The sequence below is a fragment of the Barbatula barbatula genome, assembly GCF_947034865.1.
Source record: "Barbatula barbatula genome assembly, chromosome: 17".
NCBI lineage: Eukaryota > Metazoa > Chordata > Actinopteri > Cypriniformes > Nemacheilidae > Barbatula > Barbatula barbatula.
In genome coordinates, this window is record NC_136780.1 from 11,049,381 (window position 1) to 11,064,639 (window position 15,259).

General features: G+C 37.0%; 1 protein-coding gene across 1 annotated transcript in view; it reads left to right on the forward strand.

Moving 5' to 3' along the window:
• nkain4 (sodium/potassium transporting ATPase interacting 4) overlaps positions 1 to 15,259 on the forward strand; it is a 40,823-nt gene that overhangs the window by 22,996 nt on the left and 2,568 nt on the right. The window contains exons 5-6 of the mRNA XM_079477988.1: positions 7,394 to 7,454; positions 12,360 to 12,444. Coding sequence (XP_079334114.1) covers positions 7,394 to 7,454; positions 12,360 to 12,444 — 146 coding nt within the window. The remainder of the gene's footprint in view (positions 1 to 7,393; positions 7,455 to 12,359; positions 12,445 to 15,259) is intronic.

A 15,259-nucleotide genomic window follows, 5' to 3' on the forward strand; every position in this document is an offset into this window, starting at 1 on the left:
CGGGGTTAATTCTAAATGCTTGAGCATCACGTGATTCTAGGGGACTTTATAGAGTTCCACGAAATTAGGGTTATTCTTTTCCATTTCCTTCATTCTCTAAATGCATACATCTCAAAATATAATGTCTAAAAGGAATAATCGTCTTAAAAGTTCATCTCACTTGGTCTGTTCTGCTGCATCTCCATGCGTTTTTAGTAACTTAAGCAAACTACCAAGAGGCTCCATGGACCACCATTAATTCTATTGACGTGAATGGAGTAGACACAAGTCTCTCTCTCTCTCTCTGCCCAGAACAGTAACGGGATGAAAAGTTATATTTGTTATATTTATTACCAATAAAAAAAACATGTAACACTTCGATTAGGAAGAGTAAATATTTATTTTAGCACTCATGTGGCACAGCAGACATGAAGCATCTTTTTCAAAATTCACACAGAACACCGCCCTACTTTTACTGAAGCCACCACACACTTTATATACGCTAACTATGTGTATATACCAGCTTACACATAACATGATCTAAAAGTATCCTTATAATACCCTTTCATGTACTCTGTAATTACTGTGGTAATTCATTGCTTGTCTACACTCAAGCACTCAAGTCCTTCAAAACCTCACCAGACTAAAGTGTTCCCTACATACTCTGTAAATGTGTAAAACGCCCCTCTCTGACTACTGAGGCCCTGCTGCTGTGTTGAAATGGCCCCTTGAGTTGAGGTTTGGCATGCCTTCAGGTTTTATTTGGGCAAACGCAGCGCATTGCAACTGCAGGCCGTTATGAGCTCATATTCCTGAAGGAAAATTTGTCTTTCTTGGTTTGTTTAATTGGTATTATCCTAAGTCCTGTGAGTTTTATATTCACACGTTGTGCTTAAATATTTTCCTTCATATGATCATCTCCTGAAGATATATTCCCATCGTTCACACACAGGCTGTTTGTGAAAGGCCTAAGCAACTACGAGTGGAAATGATGATTTATGGTGGTTGGAGAGCGAGAGGGAGTGCCGGAAGTTTCTCTAGAGTGATATTTATCCGCTTATTCCTCAACAATACATACTAACACTAACTTCATGGTGAGGGTTAAACAAAACGGTTTGCAGGAAGTGGTGGGGGCGTATACACCCGTATACAGTCAAGTACCTGCAGGCTTGTTCAGTATGAGCACAAAGATTGGTTGGAAGTTTCTTTATCTACAGTTCAAAATTGTGCACAACTTGAAAACCTCTTAGTATTTTGAAATTCAATGAATGCACAGAGGTATAGGAAGGTCGCTCAATAGCGGTATGGATTGCGTAGAGAAATCAGAGTCTGAAAGATAAAATATATCAACAAGATGTGCCACTGCCATTACAATGACTGGAGAGGAATGCAACACTCAATAGTAGAAAGCCCCGCTTCCAGTAGCACAATCCAATCGCCACTCGATAAATACTGACGATTCTCTGGGGCGGATGTGAGGTGTGCCAGCCCTGCGCATGCAGAGTAGCTGAAGCTACCTCAATAAAGGTGATTTTTATGCCAATATAAGCTTAGCAAACCGAAGGTATGGTACAGTCCATATGAGGTCTAATGATTGATCGGATATATGCTATTTTATAGTTATTTTCCAGAGATTTTTGAAATATCTGCCTTTCAACATCCATGAACTGTAATTGGACTGTTGACTAGCTATGACTTAAATAACTGCCCAGAGGCATTGCAAACATGGTAGTACGACTTCCGTGAACTGACTTTGGACATATACAGTCTTGAAATTCAAAGGCCACGATGTAATCTTGCAATTGTAAGTTACCTGAATAGTTTTTTTTGTGTTTTTATATTATATTTTTTACTACCTACAGTGAGCTGGTGATAGTTGTTGGGGCTGTTCTTAACATTCATTTTCTCTATGCAAGATATGGTATTGGCTTATTTCTCATGTTTCTTGGCAGCTGTAGAGTTAAACTCACCTGCTATTTGATTGGGAGAGAGACATTTGTCACCTGCGTGCTGAAGATAAATATCCATAAACATTCCAAAGATGTTGTTTGTGATGTTCCTTGTGTGTGAACATTGGTGTGTATCTTTAGAACTAGGTCACTATCAGTCCACTTGTTGAAGTCACTTGTTCGTGAGAATTTCAACACAAGAGTCACAAGATAGAGAGAACAAGAGAGCTGAGATGGTAAAGATGACAAGAGAACAACTAAGAGAGTCATTACAACAGCAGGTCTTTATAACAAGTGTGTGTGTTTGTGTGTGTGAGCACCATCTGTTTTTCCCATTACTGTAACTCACGAGGGTAGTTCATAACATTGCCCTTCAGATACGACCTCTGTCTTTCATCCTTTAGCACTGCTATGTGACCACTTCTGAAGGTACTGTTTGTGTCCTCTGTAGACCTATTCCAGCGGGACTCTCTTTGAGGGGGTTTCATAAATTTGTATTTCACAGAGAGACTTTGTCATTGTAATCCCTTCCAAATCGATCTTGTTTGTTTTTTGCACGACCTTGGTAAAATTGAACTACTGTTTTTTTACTAACCTAAATGTCCCCTAAATCTATTAAAATAGATTCGAATTAGTTGCAGAATGCTTCTTGTATATTTTGGTCATTATTTAAATAGATGCACCAACACTGCATTACTCCACCTATTACGAATGTTATCTGCCGATAACGATACCTATTCTAAAGGTTAAATTCATATTTCTTAACTTTCTGAATGTTATTCATTCATATAATGACATTACATCTGAACATTTAAAATGTGAAAATGATGCATGTATATCGGGTCTGTTTCGATCACCCAAAAAAGAAAATTCTCTCACCATTTATTCACACTTATGTCAGTGCAAACCTGAATGACTTTCTTTCTTCTGCAGAACAACCAAACAACATTGGCCCTAATTGACTTCCATTGTATGGACACAAAACTGTTGAGTCCCATCTGAATCCGTACACAAAATCACATGCATCAACTCACAGACAATCCAGGATGATTTTGGAAGATAAATCTGGTCTGTGGAGACTCCAAATTTTCTTTTCACTTTTATCAGCGTCAGTGAGTGAATGAGTTCATTCCTCTTTTTCCCTATCTTGCTCAGTTTTTCGCACATCTCTCGCATCTCAGCTGCTCCTCACTGCAGTTAAACACCGAAGTGCAGATAAGACAGCTGCTTCAGATGGAGGAGATTGTCATGTCAGGGTGGTTTGGGAATTCATAATTTCTTTCCCATCATGCTTTGCCTTAAGGAGTGACAGTATATGGCTGTCAATAAAAGGCCATTGTTCCATCATTTTAGGTGCCTGTATAAGTTCTATACAATTTTTCTTAGCCATAACATACTTAAGCAAACATTCACATACAAACTATCACAGACTCCACTTGTTTACACATTCATCGAGCTTGTAGCCAAGGCCAAACACGACTTTTAAAATCTGAACAGATTTCTTTTAAAACTAAACCTCACACAGACTTTTTGAAAGTTCGCAGAGAAAAACGGGGCATCACACACTACGTGATAAAATCCGCAGACTAGCGCAGACTTTCTGCAACAATTACAGACTGAAAATCGGGGCAAAAACTGAGCTAATGTCTTGTAGTGTATTCCAGCCTTTAGTGCATGTTTAGGAAAAGGAAACGTTTCACTTGAAAGTGTGTTGCTGCTTTCCCTGAGGCCGTTTAATCACTTATCATGTTTTACACGCATGTGTAAGTGGCTTTTTGATCAGATGTAGTCGGCTCCACACATCTGAAACAAGTCCCCAACGTGATATAAAGACAAGGACACACTCGCACACCGAATCGGTTGAACTCATTTCCATCACAGCAGGGTGACGATAGCATAGTAACATGTCAAATATTACGGTCTTGTGGTTTGTCAAACAATTACATTTTTGATGGACAATGAATATTATATAGAAGATTTAACATTTCATATCTGAATTAATCAAAATAATTTAATCCAAATTTTGGGTTGCCAATTTTATGAATAAGAACATTGTTTAAGCAAGCGTTCTCTCTAATCTATGAAACAGATTTTAGGCCTAAATAACTGTTGCTTTAAGATTGTGGGATGTGATTGGGATCTTCAGCGGATCTCAGATCAGGCAATACCGCTGCAGGTCCAGCCTCTATTCAAATTCAGGGTTGAGATGACAGAACCAGGCCATGTGTAGAGCAGGGGGCTGATATCTGCATCATTCGCTGCCTTAAGTAATTTCACATATTTAGTTTGTATTCATCTTTATTTGAGGAGAATCAACAGAATCATGTTCTCAGTAATTAGAATTAGCTGTTAATTATGTTACTGACGTGACACTTATTTTCTTCAGATGTAAAAAAAGACATTAAAGACAATGCAATTCAGTATAAAAGCTATGTATACACACAATACACATTTTGTTTTGATGAACGTGTTATTAGTTTTTGAATAAACAATGACCTCTTGGAGAACGTAGACTAGAAGTCTCATTAAAAGACTGGCATAATATTTTCATGTTTTTCTGTTGTTATGTTGTGATGAAAAGTAGTGGAGCAGAAACTATTTTAAATGCCACTAAACAAAGCTGCAAATTTTACGAATTTAATACTTATTTCGTTTCCGTTATCATGAAATGTACTTTTACTTCACGGTAAATAACATTTCAACAGAAGAGTTATGTGAATACACTGGGGTCAAATCCTTGTTTAAGGCAACAAACAGTGATTATAAAAGTCATACATATCTCTGGGTTTACTTGGACTAGACAGAGATATTGAAAATTGTCATAGCTGGCATGAGAGACATCCTAAGGGACTTTAAGGCAAATGTTTCACAAAACACACAGAAGTCTCAATTTCAACAGTTTAACCTGATCGATAAATGTCACAGATTAGTTTAAAGTCACACAGGTGTCCCAGAGTAACTGGGTAGTTGACAAATATACCAAAGCATGCGTCCTTTTGTGTGACAGTAATAATATTAAAAGGATATTATATATCCTTTATAGTTCCTCTAAATGTAAAAAATCATGTCAATATTAATTTACTCTCATGATGTTCAAAACCTGTAAATGACTCTTTTTCTGTGGACACTATTTTGAGAGATGTTTCAGTGGTCCAGTGCTTACAGTGAAAGTCAATGAGGGGCAGTGTTGTTTAGTTACCAACATTCTTCAAAATATATTTTTGCTTTCTTCCGAAGAACAACACAGGTTTTCAATGAGCGGCAGCAAATAATAAAATGATTAAAAATTCTTTATTTTGAACGGTTATTTAGTATTTTATGAAACCCAACAAACATCCTTTTCTGAGGTGTTTTGTTTGGAAGTGCTTGTTCGTCCTTTCTTTAAATGATTTTCTTACCAACCTATCTGCTTTTAACATTACAATGTTATTTAATAAGTTTATAAAAAAATTTCATGTGTGGTAGGTTTATATATAGTGCTGATTTCAAGGGTTTACTGTCCATGTGGATGCATTTGGTCCCCACAACAGCCCTCACATTAATGTGGCTGACAGATTTATCCAGTGTATTCAAGGTTTATATTTTATCAGTAGGCAAAACCTGGCCCACACACGCACATAAATAGATTTAAGGTTAATACAACATGTTAATCAAGCCAGCGCCCCCCTGCAGTTGGCAGTCTGGCCGTTGACATTTCCTCTGATGCGATTGGTATTTCACACTCCTTCTGTGTAATAAAACCTGATTGCAGCTCTGAATCACTTTAACCTGCACAGAGCGAGTACGACAGCCGTGTGTCTCACCTGCAGCCACATGGCCGCGTGCACATCCTTTCAGACATCTAACTCTTAGAATGTGTGCCAGTATCTGTTCCTCTCTCTTATACACGTGCAAACACTGCCTTCGTTTTTCCCGGAAGGTGTGCATGAGGCCCTCTGCCCGATTAATTGGATTGGATTGCTGCCACACACTTGGAGTTGAGTTTGCACTGTGGGTTTTTGAGCATAGCTGTGCCATCTGCCTCTGTGGCAATGCCGTTCCCATCAATATGCCTGGCCTTACCAGACGCGACGCGCACACACACACAGACTGTTCGCTCTGCGCAGAACTTTGTAAAACTCTCTCTAATGTCTCTTTACTCTGTTATTGGCAGTGTGTTTCTTTTCATGTCCGAATGGTTTTTAAGTGGTGTTAGCCACAATTACACTCAAGGGTCTGAACAAACTCTTAACACTGAGCGTTAAACTCCTCATGTGTAAATTGTCTACCATTGAGTTAGCTACTGAGTTAGCTACGGACATCAGGTTTTGTTTTAGATTAAAGGCCACATTTACCAACAGTAAAAATACTTAGTCTTTTGGAGGCTGTACTAAAGACAGGTGCTGAAAAGGCGTGAAGGCGGTTGTTTTTGTGGCTGATCTTATTGCATATGCATCTGTAGGAGTTTGCTCACACGGTGAATGTGATTGGTCGAGCAAGGTCAAGTTAACAAAAAAATTGCAGCCAAGAATGCCGCTAGAGCACATTTTTTGTGTAAATAAAGTTGCATTTTCTCTTTTTACAAATTTTCATTGAATTTCTATCGAGAAATCACTTTTTTTAAATATTCGATTAGCTATCACACAAAAGCGCCCTCTGTTTATATTTCAAACAGAATCTGTTAAAGTGCCTCTGAAGGCTGTCCGAGCATGTTTCTCAGAGCTGCCTTCATGCCTAAACACTTCCTCGGAAGTCATTGCCTCATGAGACGGCGAGGCAACAATTCATCTACCTAAGCTTTCGGACGCAGCCGTTATCTCTGAGCCACTCAATATGGCCGCTCTAGAGAAAGAGGTCCAGCCTTTTAGTAAAAAGAGCCAGTTGTCAATCGATTAAGACGGACGATTCTTTGGGGCGGGGCTCCACATAAGAGTGTGCATGTGGAGTAGCTGAAGTGACATCAAAAACTTTAAGCCCAATTTATACTAGGGAAACAAAAGTTATGGTACAATTGATGTCAGGTATAATTGTTGGCCAGAAATATGCTGTTTAGCGATTTTAGAATATTCCCCATTCAAGTAGATAAGGACTGTGGTTTTGCTATGACTAGAATAGCCGCCAGAAGGCTTTGTAAACATAGCAGCCGAGTGGCACAAGTTCTGTAAATGGTCATTGCTATAAACCACCCAGAACTCCTTAGCAACCACCTAGAGTAATTTAACAACTGAATACTATCGCAGTTTGTTAAAACCGACATTAAAAAACACAGCGACTACATAGCAACACCCACAACAACACAGAATCACAACAGTGTTTCTGCAAGCAAATACTTCTCGCATTTTCTTACAGGTTTTTTTCAGCTAAAACCACAAATTCTGATAACCAAAAGGCAGTTTTGGATGTTACTTGAAAATGTAGCCCGGGCCAACATATGTTTCCTGTGTTTTTATGTCAATACACTGATATATTTCTTTTTTTCTCCACAGCTGTTGGGTTTCATCTACGCCTGCTACGTCATTAGTGTTATCACGGAGGAGGAAGACAGCTGTAAGTATCTGTCTCTCTGTCTCTCTCTTCTTATCTTATAGTCCTTTCGTTGTCCGTCTGTTTGGCAGTAGCTGTGACGCAGTGAATGTTGACATTTGTCTGGTCAGCTCAAAGGTGTGCGTGTGACTAGAGGAACGGACTTTAGCTACACGTACAGTTTTTACAGTTTTAAAGCTTACTTCCAGTGTTAGAATGTAACGAAGTAAAAATACTTAAGTACAGTAATTAAGTATTTTTTGGGAGTATCTGTACTTTAGTTGACTCTTTATATTTCTGCAGACTTTTACTCTGATACATTTCCCCTAAGCATGTCCGTTTCTACTAAATAAAAGCATAGAAACAGATCTGAAATAGACAAGTAGGCGATCCGGTCAACATGACAATGCTGAACCTATCAATGGTTAAAGCTCAATGTGCAAGTGCAAAAAGGTGCTCTCTGAGGTCACATTTTGTTTTCATGTTTTTTCTCTTAGAGGGATAATATTGGGGTGGGAGGGAACCTTTTATAAAGTAAAGTTATAAAGATGTGGTTTCTGAACTTGTATTTTGATAGTTTAGCAATTTGGCAACATGTTCCAGTGAGCTTGAGACACAGCTGTTTCAAGTTCTTTTCAAAGAAATGTTCAATGTAACTTTTTTATCAACAACGTTTACTTCAAATTTACTTTAAATACTTAAGTAGATGTAATATAAAAATTACTTTTGATAATTAAGTACAATATTTATCTGTTACTTTAAGACTTTTACTCAAGTCATATTCTAAAACGCTACTTTCACTTCTATGAAGGTAAATCAGTAGCAAAACCTGAGAGCATGTAGATTTTAATTTGTGAATTTGTAAAATTTACACTCACCGCCCCAATGTGAAAACTTGTAAAACAAATCCCCAAAAAGTGGCAGTAAGTTTATATTTTACAATTTTTTACTATATTTACTATTTATAGTTTCACCTTAAATGAAATACTGTATTAGTCATTAAAAAAACTTTCATCGTGATTTTTCTGCCATTAGGGGGCGGTGTGGCTCAGCCACATGACTTCATCAAATGCCGCTCCTTCTCTCGCCTCTGAGCTTTCGAGTGCAGAAGTTAGTTTTGCAACGGGTTTATCGCTAAAGTAGAAGCAAAAGTCAAGGCAGGATGATTTAAAACTGCAGTGACAGATTTGAGAGGTTGTAGATGCCTATTTGCAATTGCAATTCAAATCCGAATCTAGGGAAACGTGTTAATATGTGTTATGCATTTGTATCTGCTGGTGTATTTTGTAAATGCCAGTTTATACATTTGTGACAATTTTTCTGCAACTTCAAATTCAGAAGACAGATTTGTGAGTTTTGTCCACGAGTGCAAATCTCAACATTCAACTTCAGTTTTTTATTTGACAGGTTTTCACACTGAGGCTGTGAGTGTACATTTTAGTGTACATGTACAAATATTTACTTTACAAGTTCACAAATTAAAATCTACCTGCTCTCAAGTTTTGCTACTGATTTACCTTCATACACTTCTACCAAAGTAAATATCAGGCAGGATATTTGTACTTTTACTCAAGTATTGCTTTTAGGTACTTTAAACGTCACTGTTGTTATATTTACATCTGATTGTAGTGTTACAACCACTTAAGTCTCGGTAGCTTTTTATTGTTTTAAAAACCTCAGAATATATCTAAAGCGCATGAATTATCAAAGATAAAAACATGAAATATTTATTTGCAGAGCAAACAGATTTTTCATCCGCTGGATGTAGAGCACAGTATCGGATATATTGGTTCCCCCTTTGAGGAAAAAAAATGTTTCTCAGAGTCTAGTGTAAACAACTTGAAATATGAATAACTTGAATTATGAATTGCTCTGACACATGTGTCAAATCAAAGGTTAGAATTGTTTGCGTCAACATGCAGCATCGACCTTAATACTTTCGTGCTCTTTGATCACACAAAGAAACTTCTGGTAGTACGGTTCTGCCCCTCTTTCAGTCTTTTCAAACCGTTTCAAGTGGGAGTGAACCACAGTGAACCCCCGAGATTGAGAATAACAGGTCCAACAACAGACCTCAACCCACAGCTAATGTTTACATTTCTCTCCCCTCTCGTGAAAAGTAGGCAATACTTTTCCACAGATAAACATGGGTTGAACCCTCCGAGTCAGCGGACACCACAGAAATGATTGACTTTTATTCTTTATGGTCGTTTCCTGTTTGCCTTTGTGTTCAGATGACCTCTGATCATCATCGGACAGTTTTGAGGACATGGCGTGATGCGTCTGTTTGTATTGTACAGCGGGGTTCTTGTAGACTCATATAAACCTGGCTGAGGTTAACTCTATATCTGCACACATTTATGAGTAAAATATTTCTTTCGGCCGGGTAGGAAGAAACTGGTGACCCTGGACAGACAATGAATAAAACATGTGGGTGTTTTAAAAAGATATAAATGTATATAAAGAAATAAAGGCAGTCACTGCTGTCCTTCTGAAACCTTGTATCTCTCTCTCTCTCTATATATATATATTTTTTTTTTGCCATAAATTATTATTATTAGTCACCCTGATCTGTGTGCTTGTTGTCCCTGGGGTTTGCAAATATTTAGTATAAAAAAGTAATAAAAAGTATTAAAAGTGCTTGTCAACTTTGACAAAGTCTTTTTACATTTCATAAAAAAACAAATTTGGACATCAAAGGTTTCTGAAGGACTGCCACCAAGTTACAGTAAACATGTTAACTCAGAATTTCTAAAAACGTCTTATAGGAGATGATAAGTATTAAACAATGATAAGGCTATTGTTGGCATACAGTAAGATTATAGAGCTATTGGGTGAATGTGGGGGCTTAGTTTAGTTGATGTGACCTCTAGAAGATATGTGATATACACCATATGGGATAGAAGAACATTACTCTCAATTTGACAAATACACAAACACAGAAAATCAAATGCCGTACACATGAACAGTTGTTATGCATGTAGCACATAGTCAACATATCGTTTATTATGGGATCCTGTGAAAACGTGGCCATTGAAATACTTTACATAGATTGTGAACATTTTTGATCACAGACTTCAGTGTCTTGGCAATACGGAGCATCATTTGAGGTATTATGGAGATCTTTGTGGAAACTCTAGTGGAGACACATGTGAGATTGCAGTCTTTTTCTTTCCATGTAAACCTATTCAATGAAACTATTGAGAGATCTTACTGACCTTCCATCTTACTGACCTCCGTTAGTTGTGAATTGATGGGCTAAAGCACTTTTCTTTTCCTCATGTTACGTTGCCGGTGGAAATGACGGATGATTTTGTGAGCGTGTGTGTGTGCGTATTTGTGTAAGCAACCCAGTGGGTCTTATTTCTATCATGCAAAGCTGTGTGTGGTTCATTTACACGCTCATTTGAAGTGGGGGATTTGATTTCTACACTGCACTTTCTTGCCTCTGAAGTTTCTCTTTACTCTCTCTCTCTCTTTCTCTCTCCACAGGTGATTTGAATAATAATATGTCAGGCTTAATTTTTTCCCTCAGTTCTTCTTTTGCTTCGTTCGCTCTTCCTCTCATCTCTCACCACTCTCTCCCTCTCTCTCTCTCTCTCTCTTTCTTTCTTCCTCTCTCTGTTTCTGTTTTAAATGACTCTCATCCATAATTAGTTTGTGGTCTCGGTCCCACTGTTACGGCTGACTCATTAAAAGCAGCAGTAGTCTCTCAGCACAAGTGTGAATTTAACTAATGACAGCGGACAGACCAGTCTGTCAACCAGCTGCAGAGACGGGGGGGATCTCGGGTACCGGTCTAAGCCCCGTTCCTCCTCCGTAAGACCTTCCTTTAGCAGAAGAAAGGCAAACCTTGGCCTCACATCAGAAAAACCAGAGCGTGTGTTGAAAGGACAGAGAAAGAGCGTGTGCGGGACCACAAGTGTGTGGTAGTTATCAGTGCGCAGCAGATTCCTGTGTGGACGGAGAAGGAGCTACTTTTTATGAAAGTGGGTCAAAATAATGCAGCGTTGAACGTTAGTGCTACTCCTCTTTCTCGCTCCGGTATAGATTCAAAGAGAATTTTTCATGCGTGTGAGCTTGAGTGGTCTTTTTTCATGAGTGCCGGTGTCGACACGGTGCGAGAGAGACTCTGTGGTAGTGTGTAGCTACAGTGGAAATCAGTGGGGTCCAGTGTTGTTTGGTTACCAACATTTTTCAAAATATCTTCTTTTGTGTTCTGCAGAAGAAAGTAATACGTTTGTAGATTTACTGTTATAGTTCATCAATAATTAGAGTCATTAAGGAGCTTTTGGTAATATAACTGTATAAGCATGCACAGAAGCACACTATTAAAAGACACTGGAAAAGATACACGTACAACTTGAAGGACACAAATTGTTCGGACGTTATGATTTGGGAGGCATCTCACATGCTATCTAGATAGTTTGTCAATTGGGATGCAGGTAGAGTGTCTCTATCTTTTGCTCTTCTGGCTGTTTACAAGTTAGGAATGAGGATGAAAGAGAGCATGTATCATGCCTGTGTGTATATTTTTAGTGTGAAGCCCATCCCACTGAGCCGATGCCTGTAATTTAATAAATACAAATCACAGAATCGGGGTGTGAGGTTTATGATATGCAATGTGATGAAATACTCCAAACTTCAGTGAAGTCTGTTTCACTTCATTTACGGATCATTTCAAATGCTCTATATCTCCTGTAGACACTGTTCATTGTAAATAATTATGTCTGATTATTGTTATATAAAATGATGTAGTACGTAGATGTTCCAGTGTTAAGCTTAACATTGATATTCTTTCGTTCGTATTCATGTCATGCATTGTTTTTGTGCCTAGCAATCATTTCATGATTCGTTTGTGCTCCTCACGGCTCATTTCCCACTTTCTTTTGGTTCGTTCTTTAATTTCATCTTTTGTTTGGTTTTCAGTTGATTTTATTGGTGGATTTGACCCATTCCCACTCTACCATGTCAATGAGAAACCATCTCATCTTCTGTTAAAGCCCATGCATCAGTAAGTACCATGTGTATGTGTTTGTATATGTGTGTGTTTGTTTGTTTGCAGGTTGCAGCTTAATTTCTGCGGGCCAAGTGTTTGAAAATGTCCTCACTTACTTAGTAATAGCAGAATTTCCTTTTGGGTGATTGCTTTGGTCACCATGAGGAAAACAGTTTATAAATCCAACTAAATTATAATTATGTGATAAAATAAAAATGCAGAAATGGTCTGTGATGGTTAGATGTATGGGTAGGGTGAGGGTTAGGAGATAGAACATACAGTTTGTACAGTATAAAAATCATTATGTCCAATGAAAGTTCATATAAAACGTGTGTGCGCGTGCGCGTGTGTGTGAGATCTTCTTCCACATGTCCCTGCCTGCCCTTATCTGAAGCATTAATTCGTTTTTAATTATACTTATTTTAATTAGTGTAAGTTCTTAACTTTTCCATTAATTACGCATTCAGATTTTGTCCAGTGAGACACTGTATTAAGACTGGGGAGTTACAGTATTATGTTTATATAGGCTCTCTTTGCTTAACATGACATTAGTTTAGCACAAGACAGAAACTTGTGTGCTCTTCCTAATATAAATCAGGGAATGAATATAGTGCTCATCAAATACTACAAATTTACACGGTTTATGTAATTGAATCAGTTTGGGATATTCTTATCATACAACAATATATATTTTCTACGTTAAATTAAGTATGTTTTCTAATCCCATCGTTTCTGCAAATAGTTATACCGAAACACAACTAAGATACATTATTGGTAGGTTTGGTTAAAGCCTGCCAAGGCAATTTTTAAACAAGCATGAATTCTTCACCACAAAGCTAGCAGATTTCTACAAATATGCCTATGATTGACCTCACTGGTTCTTCACGACATATAATGATACAGTTCTGATGGATTGAAACAGCCCATTCATCTTCTTTACGCAGTGCTCTGGAGTAGAACTATAAATCCCACCGCAAATGATTTTAGGACTGAAACACTGACAGTGTGGTCGTAAGTTTCTCGATTACCTGCTGCTATATGTCCTCGATCTGAAGTCTTGCTCTTAAGTGTGAAGTTTGATGTGTTTTTCATTCAGGGAATATGGTTCGGTGAAGCGGTCCCTCTGAGCCCGACGCTGGCCTCATTTCAATAAACCTTGAATTATGCAGGATGTTTAATGAGTGTGTGTGGAAGAAGCCTTTTTAATTTCAATATGTGCACATGGAGGTGCTAAATGCGTTAGATTGGCCCTTGGGACAGTTCTCATGACAGTTTAATCAGAGGAGCTGAAAATGAGACAAGCGCTCGTCCTGCATCTAGACACACATTTCACAGTCACAGGGATTTTAATGAATCACCCAGCAGGTGTCCGTGTGTGTCTGTATGTGTTTGGAAAAAAATTAAGAACTGATTTCCTTTCGTTTCATGAGTTTGATTTGAGTTATCCACACCCCATCGGAAATGGACCTTAATATCTGTGTCAAAAGTAAAAAAAGATTATTTTTAATGTGGCTGCAATAGGTTACACCTACAAAATGACACTTTATTGGTTTGAGTAGAAGTATATTTTAGGGTGACCGTTGCAAGTTGCAACCATGTTGCAATCACTTATTTTGTATACAATAGTAGCCAAAAGTAATGTCTAAGTCTGGAAAATTGACATCTACGCTCTATGCAAAAATATTATTTAAGATGTATTTAAACAATTTGGAGTGTAAACTGAAACTCAGCAAGTTTGCTTATGGTGTGTGTACAAGAACATTTTGTGTATACATTTCTTTGACATGTTTATTCATTTTACAATATCTTTTTTTTCAAATACAACATAGTGGCTTTAAAACAACTAATAACATATAAATTGTAATAACTATAGAATAAAATATATACCATTTCAAACATAATTTTTAGTTTATTTTCAATTTACTATAGGTCGGTGTTTAAGTAAAATTATCATTTTGTTTTATTCTAAAAACAATATTTCTCCCAAATTTCAAATAAAAATATAGTTTCTATTGGCATTTATTTGCAGAAAATGAAAATTGGAAAAAGAAAGAATAGCAGAAATTATAATCTGTATTTTTTTCTCAAATACTGCAAAGAAACAAGTTCATATTCACTTTTAATCAATACAACCGTAATATTTGAAGAGTTTATTTAAACAATATTATAACTAAGAATTTTTTTATTATATTATCATGTTTTTATTGTGTTAGTTTTTTGTTATTATGGCTCGAATAAAAAACAACAACTGCAATGCTAATATTGATTGATATTAATTGGTATGCACAATGAAAAACTCTTTTTGGAAATAAACATGTATTTAGGAAAAGTAAACATTTATTTTTATACGATAACCTAAATATTTTTTACAATACAACAATAATAGCCTAATATAAAATAGGAAAAATGTCAAATACAATCGTGATTTGATAATAATACTATTTACAAATGTTAAAATAAATAATACATTAGGTATATTGTAATAAAACCTGGCCTTTTTGCCAAATGATTATGTATACATACCCTAAAAGTTCAGTGTTTTGTCTACTTTGTAGCACACATTTCATATTTTGGTGGTATAATCAAACATGAGGGGGCATTAAATGCAAATACCAGACAAATATGCTCACCCGGATTCACTTTTGGCCACTAACTGTATTTTGAAACATTTGTGAAAGTACCGCATGTGTTGTGTGATCATGACCAGGTTTATGGGTAATTTTTACATATTCATACAAGAGTTATTTGAACATAACTGAAAGTTGAATGAAATAAAACACCATTTGAATTTTATTTCTTTACATTTGCATGTGAATAACATCTGTTTGGG